A 20,123-nucleotide genomic window follows, 5' to 3' on the forward strand; every position below is an offset into this window, starting at 1 on the left:
CTTTTATTCTAGAACTCAACAAGTAGTCCAAATGGTTATAAAATGTGTTTTAAAAGGAGTTAAGCAAATCAATATATATCAATTATAAGACACATGTCAGTTTCTAAGTTATGGTTACTCTATAGCATAGGAATGCCTGCACCTAAATAAAGCAGTTTCAGTGTGGACTGTGACTCCAGCAAAGCAGGTCTAAATGTATAGATCAGAAGGTACATTAAATACATTTATTTTCCTTTATAACATAACTTCATTTTATCAGCCAAGTATCAGCCAATTAACAAGTCTTATTAATTTCCAAAATTAGAGCTGGGGCTGCTTCCCACCTTTGCTGTACCCATAATTCAACTGTATGCTTCCAACCAGCACAACTATATTCTGAGCTTGGTAAAATGAGATTGCGCCACTGCATCTGATACAAGGAATCAAGATCCTCTGTCAAGATCCTCTTATTCAGGAATCTTTTCCTCTCCAGATGCAGTACTATCTTAAAGCAAGGCAACATACTTGCCTCTTTGGATCTTGTTTTCATCTGTACTCTACATAATAATGGTAATGCCTATTTCTTGGATTGCTAGGCCTCCTGATTGTACTCAGACCACCCTTTGATATGTGTATCCATGTAGGCGCATGTGAATGCATAAATGGGCACACAATTTTGCAATCTGAGAGTAACACTTAATGGCTTAAATCCTATACATAAGTTCCATCCTCATTACATAGCCTCTGCAGGGGAGTGTGCTTCCTCTTTCAGTAGCACTTCCATTTGCACAACTGCTAACTGCAAAGCACTTACCTTGCACCCACAGAAGTGCTAATGGAAGAGGAAGTACACGGCACAGTAGAAGGCCATCTACAATGTGTGAAACTCGTTCACAGGATTCAAGCCACTGTATTTGATTAATTGAGCTCTGATCATGAATGCTTGCATTACAATAAAAAATTTTATCTTTAAGGAGCCACAAAAAACTTTGTGGTGTTTCTTTGTTTTTGTTTTGCAATAGACTAACACAGCTACCCCTATGATATTTGCACCTGGCTTCGTTAGCTTTTTTGTTCCAGGTTATGCTCATATTGGAAGAGTAGAATAATCTTTTCCCTAATAAGGGTAGAGAAATTTTGTTAAGAAGGCCTATTCAAGGGCCAAGATAAATTGCAGAAAAATAAAAGTCTCTTACCTTTGGTTTTTTGATCTGTGACCTGTAAGTTAAACGATAAGAAAAATAAAAGAAATGCAGAGTTCTTATGGTTAAGTTTATCCTGTTCTCAAGGTGAAATTATTCATATACTAAAAGATAACCTGTTTAGGCATATGCAAATTTTAATATGGCAGCCCAAAAACTCATTTATTCTTACTGGAGGATGACAAAACCATAGAGCCTCACCCATCCTGCTACTCAATTCAAAACACAGTTTGGAGGCGTGTTACAAGCTTATGCACGTCCTTGTCCCCTCTCATTTTCAGACTCCCTCCTTCATTTCCACATCACTCTATCCATAGTTGCTACAAAGTTGAATCAGGCAACTACGTTAACATTAATGTCCAAACCACAGTTTGAAGCAGGTTTGCAAATCATGATTTGGATAGCAATAATGATATTTTGCCTAGTTTGTTCAAAGGAAACCAGGAGATGGAGGAAGAAATTAGAGTATGAGGAGAGGAGAATCATGCAAGCTTGTTCCTGGTCCTCCAAGCTATGGTTTAAACTTACATCGCCTCAACCAGGCCAGCACTATGCATTGCAGAATACTTTCCTCATGCTGCTAGCCTGTGGTGTACAAACTGGTACCTAAAGGTATTCTAACCTCTGATCTAAAGTTCAGCATATCCATAATTATGTAAATAGGCCCTTGGAGGAGGACTGCATCTATTATGGTTATTTAAGGAAGGTCCCAAGTAGCACAGAATGCAGGATCTTCCCAGTGTTCACACCCTCAAGAAAGGGAATCATAGAAATACAGCTTCTAAGTATAGGTAGTGTGTAAGAAATAAAATAACTACCTTTAAAAAAAAAAAAAAAGTCCTGCAGAGCAGAACTGAACTGTAAACTATAAATTCTTTCATATGAACGGAAATAAAAGTTGGTTTCAGTATGCTGAACTTTTTGTTCAACCTTTTGTGACAATTTCAGGCACAGATGAATTGTAACTGAACTAAAAATGTAATGGCCTGAGTCTGCACTATTATTATGTAAGATTTCCTATTACTGTACGGCCAAATGTGCCCCTAGTAGATCCCCTGACATTCCATGTTTTGGTACATGCAGCTATAAAATTCGGAACCTGTCAGGCACAAGCACTTTGACATAATAAAGTGAAATCCCTAAGATCATCATGTGTCATGCTTCCGGATACCTCTTTAAAAGAATTTGCTGAGCCAGTCCCTAATTCTGGTTGGTGCAGAGTTGCAGTCTATCATAATGAAAGTACAATGTGAATTTGTTGTTTGCATCAACCAAACTAAATCTCTCGTGTACAATGAGAACACACATAGAAACAATCCTCCCTTCTTCCAACTGTGCAAAACAAAATAGAATATACTATTGTATGTGAAATAGGATTGCCCAATAACATCAATGCTGAGTGCATTTTAGTCACAAAGCCCTGGAAGAGATAGCAAAAGCTCACTAGTTTTGCCAGCGACCATCTGAAATAGGATATAGGCAGATTCCAATCCAAAGCAGCATGCAAGCAGCACTCAAAAAGATACAAGGGGACTAGGCAATCCTGATCCAAACATAACCATTAAAAAGGCCACACCGAACACAAGCATGAATACACTCCAGTTAAGTTCCTGTTCCTCAAATGCCTCAACCAGAGGGTTCATCTGGTTTCTGCTTGGTTCATTCCAGGGTATCCTTTGTCAGGGAGGGAGGAAAACAATAGATCAGGACATGTTAGTTAGGCCAGTTGTTCTCTAACTGTGAGTTGCGATTCAAAAGTGGGTCACATCACTCTCGTATGCAGGCTGTGAGGCCAAGAGGGAGGAGAAGGAACAGTGTGAGCTTTAAGAAGACTTTGGAAGGCTCAATGGTAAATTTGAGTTTGCCTCTCCATAATGTCAGAAATGTATACGAAATACAGCCTTTTGCTAAGTAATCTATGTATTTATAAGCACTAAACATGAGCACTAAACCCCCAAAAGGGGTCGCCATAAGTCGGCTGCGACTTGACGGCACTTTACACACACACAAACATGAGAAGTACAACAGCCCTTTTCTGTATTAACTAACAAGATTCCTGTGTTCTAATCTGGAAAGGGAGAAACTACTGTTGAGTTACTTTACAAGTCGATCATGAAGAGTACAGAGAGTTCAGGAACCATTTAGTTGGGGGCGGGAGGGCTACAAAATGTCCTAATCTTACAAATGTTCCAGTGAAATCACTAGTGAAGAACACTAATGACAATTCACTTAGCTTGGCTGATCCTGGGTCACAAGAAAGACAAAACTCTGGTTGCTCCTTAGCACCAGAGATCTCCCTGTCTCCCAGAGAAGGTTACCTAAGGCAGAAATGGATGTTCCATGCAGCCCCCCCCCCTCCAGTAGCATCTTGCTTTGAGGCCATTAGAGCATAACAGAGGACAAATCCTGAGAGGGCAGGATGCTAGAAGGGAGATGGAAAGGGCAAGAAGAATCATCAATGAGATAAAACATTTTTCCTAAGACAAAATGTTGAAGTGTTTGAAGCTAGGTAGTTTAGCACTCTATTATGGGGGATGCAGAGGTTGAAGAATTATGAATTATTCTGAAGCTCATTCTCTGGGAGGAACATGGGGGAGAGAGTTTAACAGGAAGACAATTTTGCTCTCTGATATTATTAGAATTCAAGGGCCACCCAATGGGCGGATAAAGAAAGTACTTCACACTAACACGTGGTGGCTGCCACGGGCTAAGAAGACTTTAAAAGGAGATCAGAAAAAATTGTGGAAGCCACCTATTGATAGAACTGTTTGCCATAATAGTTAAATGTCACCTGCATGTTCAAAGGCACTATATGTCTCCAAATACCAGATGCTCGGGACAAACAAGGAGGACTATTGCTGTCAGCCTTGTTTTAGTGTTTCCTGGAGACACCTGGCTTGCCATGGTGAGGAAAAATATGGCGCATTAGAGAGAACCCTGATCTAATTCAGCAAGGCCTTTATGCTCTCACCAAAGGAATAACACGGTGTCTTCACAGGTTCACAGCAAAAGCTGTAACTGTATATTACATTTGCTGCCAAATATTATAAAAGGTAGCTTTTGAACGTGAAGAACTATGAGATAAATACATAAGAGAGGTCTGAAACCTGTGCAACAGGCTTCCAACATTGTGGTTGTGATTGTAGCTTTCTATGGACCACTATGCTATATAGTGCAAATTACCCCAAATGGCTCACAAATTTTGTAAAGAAATTTGATAGGCAGAGATGCCCTTCTGCCATATGAGTTTGTCCTCATCAGCTCCACTATATTGTGCTAGGCTGCTATATCTGCATTTCTTAATATTAGGGCTGAGGATCTATTTAAGAACTATTCTTCAATGGTTTTAGTTCAGGAGGGCGAGAAGTGACTCCTCTTTGATGAATCTGCAGAAACTTGGCCCTTCCTCTTGGATTCACGTGAAAATGCTTTCTGTAGAAAGCTTTGACACCAGTAAAGAATAATAATTTATATTAAGAAAGATCCTTTATTTTGATCCATCTACTTTTTGTCTGATCACCGCTTTTCCCCATCGACTTCACAAGATACACAAATTAAATCTCTCCAGAAGTGCTTCACACATTTTAGCATAATAAGAACAGTAAAGACATTCTAAAACAGCACTAATTTATGTCTGAAAACGAAATGTAAATTGCAAACACAATGCTTAAAATTAACACGACCCTACCAACCTACAGAATTTGCCTCTATAATGTCCATGTAAAATGCCCTCTGGAAGCATTTATAGAAATATTAATCTGTTGATGAAACACATGTTCTGGTCAACTTCCCCCACACTTGGCAACTTTTAAATATCATTGAAATAATATGACTTTGTTAGGAAGTAACTTGTTTTTCCCCCATGTACAATTCTCAAATGTTACTTAGTTGCTGAATCCTTCTGAAGAGCTGTCTGAAACAATAAACTGCTGTTATGCTGGTAGCATAGTTACTTCTCAGTGACAGCAATAAAATGATTTTGTACCAACCTGGAACTAGCAGGCACCTGTGACACACATATTTCGCCATATTTTCTGCAGCTCTTGTAAAACCATATGTCAATACAAAGGACAAAGCTACTGTGTAACAAACTGAAAATTTCAACATTCTTGTATATACATGTAGTTCTTGAACAAATAATCTCTTTCCCCCCTTACTCTGGATTGTGTTTACTGTTTAAACAAGCTACAGCTAACATCTCTGAATTTAATTATGGCAACCTAAATCTACCTAAATATTTAGTATCTAATATAATGAGATATGTTATATTAGATATAATATTATGTCCAATATAAATATTAGATTTACCTAAATATTTACAATATTTAAAATTGCCAAGCAGTTTAATTTCATTCAAGCGATTATGTACTAAGAACTAGATCCCAAATTATTCTGGAATACATTTTTAAGGACAGGATGACAACTTCTACATTTTCATTTATGAATGCATGATATAAACCACTAACTCCTGGATCTCTGCCACAGCAGCTTGGGGACTCATCCAAACGGGTTATATCACTGTACTCAACAAAGGGAGTCATGACCAGTACAAAGACCTCAATGTGTATTAATGTAGATGGCATCCTAGGAGCAAGCAGAATCCTTAGATGGTTCTTCATAAGCTTGATTTAATTTGCTATTTACCTACATGCCCAAGAAAAGCAGGAATGGCTACCAAATGAGTGCTCAACTGGAAAACTGTGCAGAATGAACTAGTTGCAAGTTCAGCTGGATCTGCACTGAACCAGGTTTAAAACAGCTCACCCGACTGCATGAACAATTCAGTTTGTTTCTTCCTATTCTAGCATCCAAGAGCTAGCAGGGCTATTTGACTAGCAGAGAAGGAAGCTGACATGTACATGCAGCATCAATGGGGAGGTAGCGTAGCAAGCACTAGCAAGGTAACAGAAGTATCAAGTAGATCACCTGCTGAAGTACTGGCTGATGCTTGTATTATTCAACATAAACGGTTCTATGAAAAAAGCCCACAAGAAAAAAGCCCACAAGAAAATTGCCCACAGAAAAAAACCCACGGCCATAAATGCACACAAGAAAAAAGCCCACACGGAAAAAAGCCCACACAGAAATAAGCCCACACGGGAAAAAGCCCACATGGAAAAAATACTCACATTTGAATACTTAATATTATTTATTTTGTTTTTTAAAAAAAATTACAGCCATAACATGATTTTTACAACCCATAACATAAATTTCACAACTATTATCATTAACAATTACTTAATAAAAAATAACTAGATCAGAAAGAACCGTAATTTATTATTTCCAAATCATGAAAAACACTATTTGTACTGGTATAATACCTGATAATTATTCATTTTTTATTCTTACATTTCACATTAATTTTATTCACACTTCTGTAAAAGTCTCTTATTTGTTATTTAACTATATACTTTATTCCTTTACCGTGATTATTTGACATGAAATTAGCCATTTCACTGTTTTAATATCCCTGCCAGTTCTTTCATTTGACATGAAAATAAAGCTATTTCACTGTTTTTAGATCTCTGCCAGCTGTTGAAAATAAACCCTGGATTAAATGAGAGACCAACATTCAATAATAAATCAAGTAAATAATAATTCAGATATAAATCTTTACTGCAAATTAGCCAATCTCCTTAAGTAAGTTTATCTTCCACCTGCTCATACTCCTGCACAGAAGTGGCAACCATGTCATGTAGTGCCTCGTATCTTCTCTTTTTCACCTCTGGGCGACCTGCTTGTACGTGAGCACCTCTTACATCATCTATTGGGACAAAGGCTAATGCAGCAAGAGACTTCAGTGTAATTTTTATGTTCATATTAGTTTCATATTCAGTCTGCAAGCCAACGTTGTTGATTTTCCTAATGGGACTCTGACACAGATGAAAATAACACCTTTGACCTCAGCATGTGGAAAGGCAATCTTCACTGCATTCATACAAGCCTTCTCAAAATCGACTAAAACCTTTTGAGGTGCCAGATTTGGAATCAATAGCTTCATTATTTGAAACATTCTATTATAGGTGTCTGTGTTCTTTTTTTGGAGTAAAATGTAAATACATGGCGGATATGAATTACCCACCTTGCCATGCCACGTGTACAGCTGGTAAAACATATCTGGCACTTTATCAAATGCGCCATCTTTGTTCAATTCGAGCATAAGATATCTATCCTAAAACCAGAATTCTGTCTGGATTCTCCACACCTGAATCATGAAGTATGAGTTGACTGTACTTTTCAGGGGGCAGGGATGTCAAAATTTATGGTTTTGGGGTTAGGCCTCTGGTGCACCTCCCTGCCATCCCCCTGCCCCCCAACCAGAGTCCTCATCTGGAGGCCTGGTCTACCGCCATAAAAACCTCTTGGTAGACCTGGCCTCCAGCTGAGTCCCATCGGGAGGCCAGGTCTACCTATTGGCTTTCTTGGTGGTAGATGATGTAAGAAGTGTTTTTGAAAAGCTTGCCGCCACATTTCCAGATGAAGACAGCTACATTGAGGTGCTCAAGTACTTCTTTTCTACATATATCGAGGGTGCAGCAGGTAGAGATCCTCAGTTTCCTATAAGAATATGGAATCATCATGATGATGCAGTCATCCAGTGTGTGGTTTCTATTTGATGGACTGCAGAGGGACCTGGCTTGCCACAAATTAACGTTGGCTAATGCCCAGAGGTGAAAAAGAGAAGATACGAGGCACTACATGACATGGTTGCCACTTCTGTGTAGGAGTATGAGCAGGTGGAAGATAAACTTACTTACTTAAGGAGATTGGCTAATTTGCAGATTTATATCTGACTTATTATTTACTAGATTTATTATTGAATGTTGGTCCCTCATTTAATCCAGGGGGTCCCCATTCATTCCTGGTTTGTTTTCAACAGCTGAAGCGTGAATAAAATTAATGTGAAATGTAAGAATAAAAAATGAATAATTATCAGGTATTATCATACCAGTACAAATAGTGGTTTTCATGATTTGGAAATAATAAAATATGGTTCTTTCTGATCTAGTTATTTTTTATTAAGTAATTGTTAATGTTAATAGTTGTGAAATTTATGTTATGGCTGTAATTTTTTAAATACAAAATAAATTAATAATATTAAGTATTCAAATGTGAGTATTTTTCCGTGTGGGCTTTTCCCCATGTGGGCTTTTTTCCGTGTGGGCTTTTTTCTTGTGTGCATTTATGACCGTGGGGGTTTTTTTGTGAGCAATTTTCTTGTGGGCTTTTTTCATGTGGGTTTTTTTCTGGTTACCAACATAAAAAAATGAATGCCCTTAAATGTGGCAGTCAAATACTTGGCCTACCTTCTGAGTAGATTCTTTCTTCTTCTTATCCTCTTTCTTTCTTTTCTTGTCTTCCATTAACTGTTCTTCCTTCTCTTGCTCCTTCTCTCTATTAAAAGTTTAAAATACAAAATTATATACTCCTAGGCGCATGTTCTATCCCACCAAAAAGACATTAAAAAAACCTATGACACCAGCTATATTATATTCTGTAAATCACCAAGCAACACTTTACTTCGGATTATCCACTGTAATCTGAAATCAAACTATGAGCTTATTTTTGAATGTACCTAAACGTGGCCCTAAACTGAACATCACAGAAGCCTAAATACAAAGAAACTACCAGCACGGAAGACTGGGAGCTCATGCAGCTGGAGGTTTCTTTTTTATGTTTGCATCTCACCAATACTATCAGCTAAAGATGCAAAACACTTTTAAAACATGGATGCTCTTTCTCCTTGCAGATTTTTTAAAAAATTTGGGAGCTACATAACAGAGCTTCAGAGCCTGCATTTAGGCAGCCACTTAGCTGCCCCTACCTTAGACATTTAAAAAATGCTTTGATAAGCCACAGCATACTTCACCAAAACATGCCTTAGAATTCATAACATATTGTTCAAGGTCCAAAGTTTCAGTCCCGTGACACCATAATTCATATTCTGCATTTTGCTATTTCACATCTGACTTTAACAGAAAGAGCAAATATTAAGTTTAGAGGCTCACTGCAAGCAGTATGAGCTGATTGTGTGCTGGGCAATTTACAATGTTACTTAAGGACAAGGTCATCTAACACTGTGCCACTGTGTAAAACAGCCAAGGCCCACGACAAAGGCCTGGATCCAGAGTCAACAGATGCTGATCCCCCCACTTCTGCTTCCCTCAGCAGTCCCTTTTGACCTCCTGAAAGATGACCCCTGGGATTAGGGATCCATGTGGACAAACTGCCATGAGGGTTGGGGGTGGTGGTAAGGAAGAAAAAGGAATGCCTCTCATAAGTGCAGGTCTGCTGATAGAAGAGGGACAAGGGGCAATTTTACTCACTTCCTCCATCATCACTAATAGCCCCCTGACTTGTACGACCGTTTGCCCGCATGGATCCCACAGACCAAGGAATGATCTTTCTGGAGGTCAAAAATGACTGGGGGGGGGGAGAGGGGAGGAGTCAATGCAGGGAAAATCCACATTCCTTCTGCTGACACTGAATCTAAGCCCTAGTACATTTAAGTAAAATAAGAATAACCTCCATGAATCAAACACATTTTCTGCTCTAAGAGAAGCAGTCATGCTATAATGACCAGTAGAGTATCTTTAAGATTTTATATAGCACTCAGCCGTTTATTCAGTGTGATCAAATGATAAAGTGGTTGATCACAAATTTAAAATGACTAATCACAGCCGAACACCAAAACTTCTCTACTGCCAGCATCAGGCCCAAACTTACTCCTCTGCTGAGTTTCTTCACCTTGCAGTCCTCACCTAGCTCACACGGTGCTGGAAGAATACACCTAAGCCACAACATATCTGAGTGTGGAGATTGGTAACTTTATAGGAGTAAACATTATACATAGCCTGGCAATGGTAAATTGCTCAGATACACCAGAACATATTAAGAAATTACAAATACCTTGCATCCAAATAGCCCACTCATTGCGACTTTTGTTTCTGGATCCCAAAGTTGTGTACTGCCTTTTATTAGGACCAACCAAAATATCACAAAATAGAGTGCAAGCTTTTGAATTCTCTAGAACTCTTCATCAGAATGCATTCCATATGGCTACCCACAATCTCTGCCCACCTATTTCTGGATCTAAGCAATACAAAGAAAAGCTGGAAATATTTGTGTAAACAAACACATTCAAAATAGGCTATCTCTTCCCTATTTCAGAAGTTCTGTCACTATTATCTGGCGGAGAGACGAGAATCATTCATTTGATAGTAACCATAGAACCTTTACATGGAACACACCAGTTATACTGGATCAGAATGAGTTTCCTGCCTGTGTTGCCAGGACTATGACTGGAAGAAACGTAGAGATGTAAAGTTTCTGTACATCTGAAGCCACAGAGAAAGAACATTTTTTCCTAGTTTCCCCCCCCAGAAAAAAAAGAAGTTTTAGAAAAAATTGAAATAGATGCAATAATTACTTTTCTATCAAATTTCTTCTACTGACTGTCACATAAAATGTACAATTTATAACTTAGCATATAAAATTGTATTAGTTGTCATTTCTTGAATTATAAGTATGATTATCTTCATTTTCTTTAAGAAAACTGAAAGCATACGCAATACTTGAGGAAGAGTTGCAGACTACTGCACCCTATGCTACCATAGCATATGTAACTTTAATTTTTGCCATCGGAGAGACGCAGGAAGGGGGGGGGGGGAAGACTGAAGGCAGAAAACAAATTATGTATTAAAACAAAGTGTGTTCTTTCATTAGAAACTCTCATTGAGAGTCACAACATACAGGACTACCACCATGCTTGACTAGAGAAGGTGCAGGTGGGTGTAGACCCTGTATGTCAGACTGCCTGAACAAGTTCTAAACCTATAAAGTCCATATGTTATGGAAGGAAATGGAATCTCTATGACTTCCAAACATCAAGGGGTCTGTAATCCGAACCTCAAGTCCCACAAAAACCCTTGCTCAAGCTTCTGAATGCAATCTGTATTTTATTAATAAAATACACAATGTTCTCATCAACTAAATGGAGCTTAGAGATTTCATGTACTTAATTTGTAATACACTACTTTCCCTTAGATACAAAAGATTTTAAGAGAGATGCTCACATTCTGGAACTATAGTCAGGCTGGAGAAATGCTTCAAAATAGCATGAGAGCAACTGGGCACAAGGGAAAACCCTTACGTCTGATACTCTCATATGAGGCCAGAAGGTTAGTCCTCTATAAGCCAAACTACAAAAGAATTAGCTGCTCAAGTCTGAGAGCTCAATGTTAGAAAAGATACTCTCTCTCTCTTTAGATAAATAATCAACACAGAATAGAAATTCTGTGAAGGAAACACAGAAGGATCCCAACAACATAGGGATGCCATTTGTCATATGCAATTTGAAAGAAAAGCTTCACTATCAAGAAGTAGCAAAGCTTGTGTTTATTTATGTATGGATTTATATCCTGCTCTATCCCGGTCAAAGCCAGGCTCAGAGTGGGTTACATCATAAAAACATATTATACATTATAAATAAATAGTAAATTTATCACATTAAAATCCCTAATACTAAAATCAGCTCTAAAACCAACGACGCTCATATCATGGCACAGGGGTCAGCAGCTAGTCCAGAGGGAAAGGTAGCCAGGTCCCCCAATCTATTCAAAAGATCTAATTTAACCAGATTTTTTTTTGGTGGTGGTGGGGGGGTAGGCCAGCAATGATGGAAACCGTTGCTGCCCTCAACCATAGGTCTGGTGGAACATCTTACTTTTACAGGCCCTGTGGAACTGTACAAAATCCTGTAGGGCTCAGGTCTCACTAGACAGAGAGTTCCCCCAGGCTGGGGCCAAACCCAAAAAAGCCCTGGCCCTGGTTGAGGACTTCTTCTACTTCTCAGGCCAGGGACTACCAGCAAGTTGTTATTCGCTGAGTGTAATGCTCTTCTGTATAGGTTGCTGTAGGCTGATGATCATGAGAGTGCACAGAAAAGAGGTAATGTGTGATGGGGAACAGAATTTGACTTTCCGAGGATCCCTCCTTTTATTTTAGTAACTGAAGTCATAGATTTTCTCTCTCGGCCCAACCAGCCTCAAAGAACTGTTGTGAAAATCAGCTGCTGCCCATTCATGTACATTTTCCATGGTGGCTCCCACCTTGTGGTATGGTCTGATGAGGTCAGAGAGACTCAGCTCCCACACTTCTGTCATCCCACAGAAAGTGCAAAACAATAATATTCAAGAGGACATTAAAAAAGAGATTAGAACTGTAATAAAATGGAACAGCCCACGAGGGCTCCTTTATAATGGAATAGGATTGTAGTCTACTGCAATATCACTTGCTTTTGTTGCATTGTCTTATACCTTGTAACCCACTTCCTGTATTGTTTATATACCTTGCCTTAGATGGTTTGTTGTTTAGATTGTTCTCTAATACTGCAAATTCTGCACTCTTTATCCTATTGCATTGTTCATTAGTTGACTGCACTGTTTTATATCTTGTAATCTGCCTTGAGTCTCAGCATGAAAGGCAGGGTATAAATAAAATAAATAAATAAAAAGCAGCCCTGTGCTGGAAGCCAATTTTTTGAGCCACCTCCATGACTTCTCAGCCCATAGGATGTCTAAGATTGCAGGACAGACTCTGTGCTTGACCTTAACGTTGAAAAATTAAGATCAGGCTGCAGGCAATTAAAGATACTGACTCACAAGGAAGTGGCCAATTTCCCTGGGGGCCTGTACACCCCCCCCCCCCGTCAATGGCTCTACTCTTTGGCTTCCTGCCAGCTCATCAAAATTCAGGCTATGGTTAACAATCCAGATTTGCTGAACCTGATTCCTAGGACCATCCAAGAATCTGCCTTACAATGAAAAGTCCCCAGGGAACCTAATCACCTGGCCTTTGTTAACAGATACTAATCAGGTCCACCACTCAGGCAATTCAGTCATCCCACCTAAATCATCCTTTATTGATGCATCATCTCCTTCTGTTCTCTTCCATATGACTGAAGGCAGACATTCTATACTCCTCCTTTTGTTAAGTTTACAAAGGACAGAAAATACTGTCACCTGGATTTCATACCAATAGTAAATGCCCAGGGAAAACAGGATCAAAACAGCATCCCAGCAAGGGAGAGATCAGGTTCAATCGATCCTCAAGCATTCTCCATCACTGAAATCACTGGAGAAAGACTCCCTTCTTCTTGCTCCCCCCCTTGCTGCTTCAGAACCTCTTCAGTTGAGTTGGACTGCAGGATCGGGCAACATACGAAAATTTAGGCACAGATCTGCCTTTTAAATGCCTCCCTCTTCTTTCTTCTCACATTCCACCCCTTCACTGAAATGGTGCTGAGAACCAGAAGCCCCTGCCCTCCCAACCACTTTGGGGAAACTGTATGCTTATACCACCACCAAAAGTAGGTTCTGCCTTTCTGGACAAGCCTGAGGAAGGAATACCTGGGACTGAGGTAGTAACTTCACACAGAATCCTTTTGATTTGCTTGTTGCTTACACCAGCATATATGAAACTAGCCCCCTCCCAACCCACATGGGTATTAACGCACCTTGTACCATGAGCCCAGGAATCAACTTTTCCAGGAGTGATATCTGTAACTTTAACTATTTTCCACTGACAATTTGTGGGATCCACCATTTTAATAAATAGCCTCGTGCCTGTATGGATAATGAAAGCCACATAACATGGCCATCCTCAAATAAAGTATGAGCCTCTATATACTCAGGGGTTCCATAGGTATGCAGAAAAATATGGCACGATTAATTAAACAAAAGGAGAAAAAACTCTAAAGAGCAATCTAATTTCTGAGTATTTACCCACCAACATAGTGATGGAAGGAAGAGAAGACAGAAGAGTGACTCTAAACCAGTGGTTCTCAACCTTCCTAATGCCGCGACCCTTTAATACAGTTCCTTATGTTGTGGTGACCCCCAACCATAAAATTATTTTCATTGCTACTTCATGTATATAAATTTAATGTATATAAAACACTGGATTAAGGGTTGCTTTCCCCAAATCTTATAATTGAGACCCCTATGATGGTCAGTACAGTCACTCAAACACCAGGCCGTATCCTAGCAAAATCCCAAGCCACGGACAAGCTCTCAAATTTGCAAAGTGCAAGAAATACAATTTGAGGGAAGGGGGGGGGGGGACAACTCGGCTGTGAAATTCAAACGGATGAAGGCCGTAACAACATAAGAAAAGCCAAGCTGGATCAGACCAAGGCCCATCAAGTCCAGCAGTCTGTTCACACAGTGGCCAACCAGGGGCCTCCAAACAAGACGAGTGCAGCAGCACCATCCTGCCTGTGTTCCACAGCACCCAATATAAAAGGCATGCACCTCTGATCCTGGAGAGAATAGGAGAGCATCATGATCCCCAAATCCTCTCACTCCTCCACTTAAGTTTGCCAATTTATCAGCCCTCCCTCCATTTTGGGTGCCTGCCAGAATGTGGTGGAGGAGCAGGACAAGCGGCGGCTCAGCTCTGCCGGGTGCCTCTCGGAGGTGGTGGGGCACAGCAGCGGTGGGGCACCATCGGGGCCTGCCTAGGTGGCCCAGAACTGGCCGGTTCCCCGCTGTGTGCTTTCCCCTCACACACACAGGGCCACACATGCGGCCCCACAGCCCGGTGCAACCGGGCAGAAGCCTTCGGCACTCCCTCTCCGGCCATGCACGGGGTAAAGGGGGCCTCTGCTCTCCTTCGGAGTTCCCCAAAGGCCAAGCCACTGAGCGCCGGGGCAGGCCCCTTCCCGCCTCTCGCTCCCATCGGGGCCTAATGCGGGGCCAGGGAGGGCGCCTCCGGGCATAGGCCCCTCCGTTGTCGGCAAGCCCTCCTCTCCACTGCAGGGAGCGCCACGCTCTGGCACTCCCCTTGCCAGCACCCAAGGAAGGAGGGCCCGCATAGCAGGGAGGTGGCGGCCACTGGGACAGCTCGCTCTCTGCCTCCCCCTCCCCCTCCAGGCTGCGGGCGGCCTCAAGAGAGAAAGGCGCCGCGCGGGGCTTCCTCGTCCAGGCGACGCGTCCTTTGGCGCAATGCGAATTTCTCTCGAGGAGCCCAAAGCAGAAGCCAGGAGGCAGCGAGCGGGCTGACGACCTTTTAACCATTCAATGCCACACCCCCGCCAAAAAGAAAACCCATGGCCACGGGCAGGAGGACACATTTCTTTACCTTGGTTCTTCTCTTACTCCCCAGCATCAGCGGCACGCGGTCGCTCCCTCGAATCGCGAGAGCCTCCTGCGCAGACTCTCTCCCGCTCGCGCACTCTCTCCCACCCACTCAGTGAGCCCCGGCTCCTGCCCGTTCCTTCCGCCACCAGGCCCCGAGGAGCCCTACCGAGGAGCACGCGGTTCCCCCCGGCCTGGGAGGGCCTCCTGTGGCCACTGCAGGGCCGCACCGCCGTCCCCGTCGGGCGTGCGCGGTTCCCCTTGGCCTGGGAGGGCTTCCTGCGGCCGCTGCAGGGCCGCGCGCCGCCCCCGCCGGGCGCGCACAGTTCCCTCCGGCCAGGACCGGCCTTGGAGGGCCTCCTGCGGGCGCGGCAGGGCCGCATCGCCATCGCCGCCGGGCGCGCCAGGTAAGCCTGCTGGGGGGGGAGGGGTTATAAACTGACCCTCGGCTTATACGCAGTGCCTAATTTTCCCCCATTTTGTTTTCAAGAAAACAAAAGTAATGACTACAGGAGAATTACACAACTTTAAGGTTGACAATGAGGAAATTGAAATTGTTCAAGACTTTCTATTCTTTGGCTCCACCATCAATCAAAAGGGAGACTGCAGCCAAGAAATCAGAAGGAGATTATAACTGGGAAGGGCAGCCATGAAGGAGCTAGAAAAGATTTTGAAGTGTAAGGATGTGTCACTGGCCACCAAGACTAGATTAATTCATGCCATCGTATTCCCTATTACTATGTATGGGTGTGAGAGCTGGACAGTGAAGAAAGCTGATTAGAAGAAAATAGATTCCTTTGAAATGTGGTGTTGGAGGAGAGTGTTACGGATTCCATGGACTGCCAAAAAAACAAATCAGTGGGTTAAAAATCAAATCAAGCCTGAACTGACCCTAGAAGCTAAAATGACTAAACTGAGGCTATCGTATTTTGGTCACGTCATGAGACGACAAGAGTCACTGGAAAAGACAGTCATGTTAGGAAAAGTTGAGGGCAGCAGGAAAAGAGGAAGACCCAACAAGAGGTGGATTGACTCAATAAAGGAAGTCACAGCCCTCAATTTGCAAGATCCGAGCAAGGCTGTCAAAGTTAGGACATTTTGGAGGACTTTGTGAGCACTTGTCCCCGTGGTAATCCCATAAACAACATCCACAGGCGAGTAGTCCAAAAGAGAGTTGATTTATTAGAAAACCTACAGGTATACAGAGCTAACAGGTAAATTGGCACGAATGAGAACTAAAGGCACGGCTAAAGGCCTATATGGAAGAGCACTGGTCATATCAGATAGTGAAGGCAGCCATGGCAACCACCCCCCCTACGAGAGCAGTTCCCACAGAGGAAAGGAATTTGGCAGTTACCAGGCTTGGCCTTGGGACGCACCTGGCGGAATCATAACACACACAGTCTGGCTGTCTCAGCAGAGAGCAGGCCTGACAGACTTTCATTCATAGGGTCGCCATGAGTCGGAAGCAACTTGACGGCACTTAACACACACACAAGGGAGGATAAAGCGATTGCTGAAAAACGAAATGAATTATTCTCATCTGTCTTCACTGTTGAAGATACAGGGCAGATTCCTTCTCCTGAACAGAGATTTTGGAGAGGGGAAAATGAGGAACTGAGGCAAATAGTGGTAACAAGGCAGGAAGTCCTGGAACGTCTAGACAAACTGCAAACTAACAGGTCAGAGGGACCAGACTGTATTCATCTTAAGAGTTCTTCAAGAACTCAAATGGGAAATTGCTGAACTTCTAACAAAGATATGTAATATGTCCCTTAGATCAGACTCTGTACCAGAGGACTGGAGAATGGCCAATGTAACACCCATTTATAAAAAAAGTTCCAGGGGAGGACCCAGGAAATTACAGGCTAGTTAGCTTAACGTCTGTTCCGGGGAAACTGGTGGAAAGCATTATTAAAGATAGAATTGTCAAGCATATAGAAGGGCAAGGTCTGCTGGGCAAAACCCAACATGGCTTCTGTAAGAGTAGGTCCTGTCTCACTAACCTATTACAGTTTTTTGAAAGCGTCAATAAGCATGGGGACAGGAATGAGCCTGTGGATATTGTGTATTTGGATTTCCAAAAAGCTTTTGACAAAGTCCCCCACCAAAGACTGCTAAGTAAACTTCATAGTCATGGGATAAGAGGACAAGTTCTCTTATGGATTGAGAGCTGGCTGAAAAATAGGAAGCAGAGAGTAGGAATCAACAGTCAGTTCTCCCAATGGCGGGATGTGAGCAGTGGGGTGCCTCAGGGATCTGTGCTTTCCAACCTGTTCATCAATGACCTGTAGTTGAGGTTAAACAGTGTAGCAGCCACGTTTGCAGATGACACCAAATTATTTAGGGTGGTTAAAACAAAATCGGACTGTGAAGAGCTCCAGAAGGATCTCTGCATACTGGAAGAATGGGCATTAAAATGGCAAATGAAATTCAATGTGAGTAAGTGTAAAGTGATGCATACTGGGGCAAAAAATCCCAACTTCACTTATACACTGATGGGATCTGTGCTGGAGCAACAGACCAAGAAAGGGATCTTGGGGTGGTAGTGGATAGCTCAATGAAGATGTCAACCCAGTGTGCGGCTGCTGTAAAAACGGCAAATTCCATGCTGATCATAATTAGACGAGGAATAGAGAATAAAACTGCTGATATCATACTGCCCTTGTACAAATTTATGGTGAGACCACACTTGGAATACTGTGCACAGTTCCGGACACCACACCTAAAAAAGGATATTACAGAGCTTGAGAAGGTGCAGAAAAGAGCAACCAAAATGATTAGGGGACTAGAGCAATTGTCCTATGGAGAGCGGTTAAGACGCTTAGGAATGTTTAGCTTGGAAAGAAGGCGGCTAAGGGGAGACATGATAGAGGCCTATAAAATTATGCATGGTTTGGAGAGAGTGGACAGGGAGAAGTTTTTCTCCCTCTCCCATAATACTAGAACATGGGGTCATCTGCTAAAGCTGGAGGGTGAGAGATTCAAAACAGATAAAAGGAAGTATTTTTTCACACAACGCATAGTTAAATTGTGGAACTCCCTGCCCCAGGATGTGGTGATGGCTGCCAGCTTGGAGGGCTTTAAGAGGGGATTGGACATATTCATGGAGGAAAGGGGTATTCATGGCTGTTAGTTAGAATGGATATTAGTCATGCTGCATACCTATTCTCTCTAGTATCAGAGAAGCATGCCTATTATTTTGGGTGCGATGGAACACAGGCAGGATGGTGCTGCTGCACTCGTCTTGTTAGTGGCTTCCTAGAGGCACCTGGTTGGCCATTGTGTGAACAGACTGCTGGACTTGATGGGCCTTAGTTTGATCCAGAAGGGCCTTTCTTATGTTCTTAACTATCTAGCAAGCTCACTCACAAATTTTGGGATAACAGTTGTTCAGAAAATAGTTTGTTAATCAGTCACGGATCATGCCGTGAAACTGATTTATTGTGTCTGCTACAAACAGCCTCCTAAGTTTGCTGTTATATTTAATTCTAATATTAACATACATTTATTATTGATTTTAATGTTTTTAATGTGTACAAGCAATTTTGTCCCCCAGGCAAATGCAAGATAAAATTTTCCAATACTAGTAACTACAAATAAATAGCAGTATGTGTTTGCTTTAGTTGGAAGAAGTTATGACCCGCTATTTCCCAAAGATCCTTAATCTTTCTACTAAAGTCATTTTGCAATTTGTAAGTGTAGACAGCAAGGCTATCTGAAGGAAATGTGCTACAGATAAGAAGGAAAGTAAAATACCTGTCCATTTTATGAAATGGTCATCTAATCTGCTAAGATAAAGAGGACAAGACTGAAGGTTTAAGAGGTCAGCAGATGAAAAGCAAGACAGTGTACAAGAGATCTGCACATATCCTACTAAGACTGGAGCCCACACCACAAAAACAGCTGGCATTACAACTGTTTTAGTTAGCCCACAAGATTTTCATTTAGTCCATGCACATTTACACAAAGCCTGTCATATGAATATAGTGCACTTGTGGGTAGGGTGTGTGTGAGTGTTGGGGAGTTACACTGTAAATGGAATTCTCCAGTATATCCAAATTGTAATGAAAACAAATTAAGCAGCAAACCACAGGCTCTCTGAAGCAAGGTCTGACTAAAAAGGTAAAGGTCTCCTGTGCAAGCACCGGGTCATTCCTGACCCATGGGGTGATGTCACATCGTGACATTTACTAGGCAGACTTTGTTTACAGGGTGGTTTGCCAGTGCCTTCCCCAGTCATCTTCCCTTCCTCATTTTGCCGACCTCAGAAGGATGGAAGGCTGAGTCAACCTTGAGCTGGCTACCTGAAACCGACTTCCGTTGGGATCGAACTCAGGTCGTGAGCAGAGCTTGGACTTCAGTACTGCAGCTTACCACTCTGCACCACAGGGCTCCTCTGACTAGCAAGTAAAAATCCAATGTAAAATTAAAATTTCAATATTTGAGTCATAAAGCAGCCCACGATAAAGGTAGAAATAAGAGTGCCCAATTTCTGAGCAACAAATGATGTGAGGTTTTAAGCATTAACTATTTCCTATGCAACTATGGCCAACTGGGTGATTTCTCCATCCCAAACTAAAAATAGCGTTCCCTAGACTAAACAGCATCATTATAAACATGGGTATAATTTGTAAAGATTGTTTTCTACACAAGAGCTTTATTAAAGGTTATCAATAAACATATATTTTCAAAGTAATCTTATAAGAAAAATAGCACAATTCCATGCACGCTTATTCAGAACGCCAAGTGTTCTTTAAATTACCTCTATTAATTAGCATGGTACTTTACACAGTAGCAGTGA

At 41.7% G+C, this 20,123-nt stretch overlaps 1 protein-coding gene across 1 annotated transcript in view; it reads right to left on the reverse strand.

Moving 5' to 3' along the window:
• TNRC6B (trinucleotide repeat containing adaptor 6B) overlaps positions 1-20,123 on the reverse strand; it is a 122,116-nt gene that overhangs the window by 54,422 nt on the left and 47,571 nt on the right. The window contains exons 3-4 of the mRNA XM_056845956.1: positions 8,489-8,576; positions 1,176-1,197 (exon numbers count right to left, since the gene is read on the reverse strand). Coding sequence (XP_056701934.1) covers positions 1,176-1,197; positions 8,489-8,576 — 110 coding nt within the window. The remainder of the gene's footprint in view (positions 1-1,175; positions 1,198-8,488; positions 8,577-20,123) is intronic.

This window comes from Euleptes europaea, chromosome 3 (assembly GCF_029931775.1).
Source record: "Euleptes europaea isolate rEulEur1 chromosome 3, rEulEur1.hap1, whole genome shotgun sequence".
In the NCBI taxonomy this organism is placed as follows: domain Eukaryota; kingdom Metazoa; phylum Chordata; class Lepidosauria; order Squamata; family Sphaerodactylidae; genus Euleptes; species Euleptes europaea.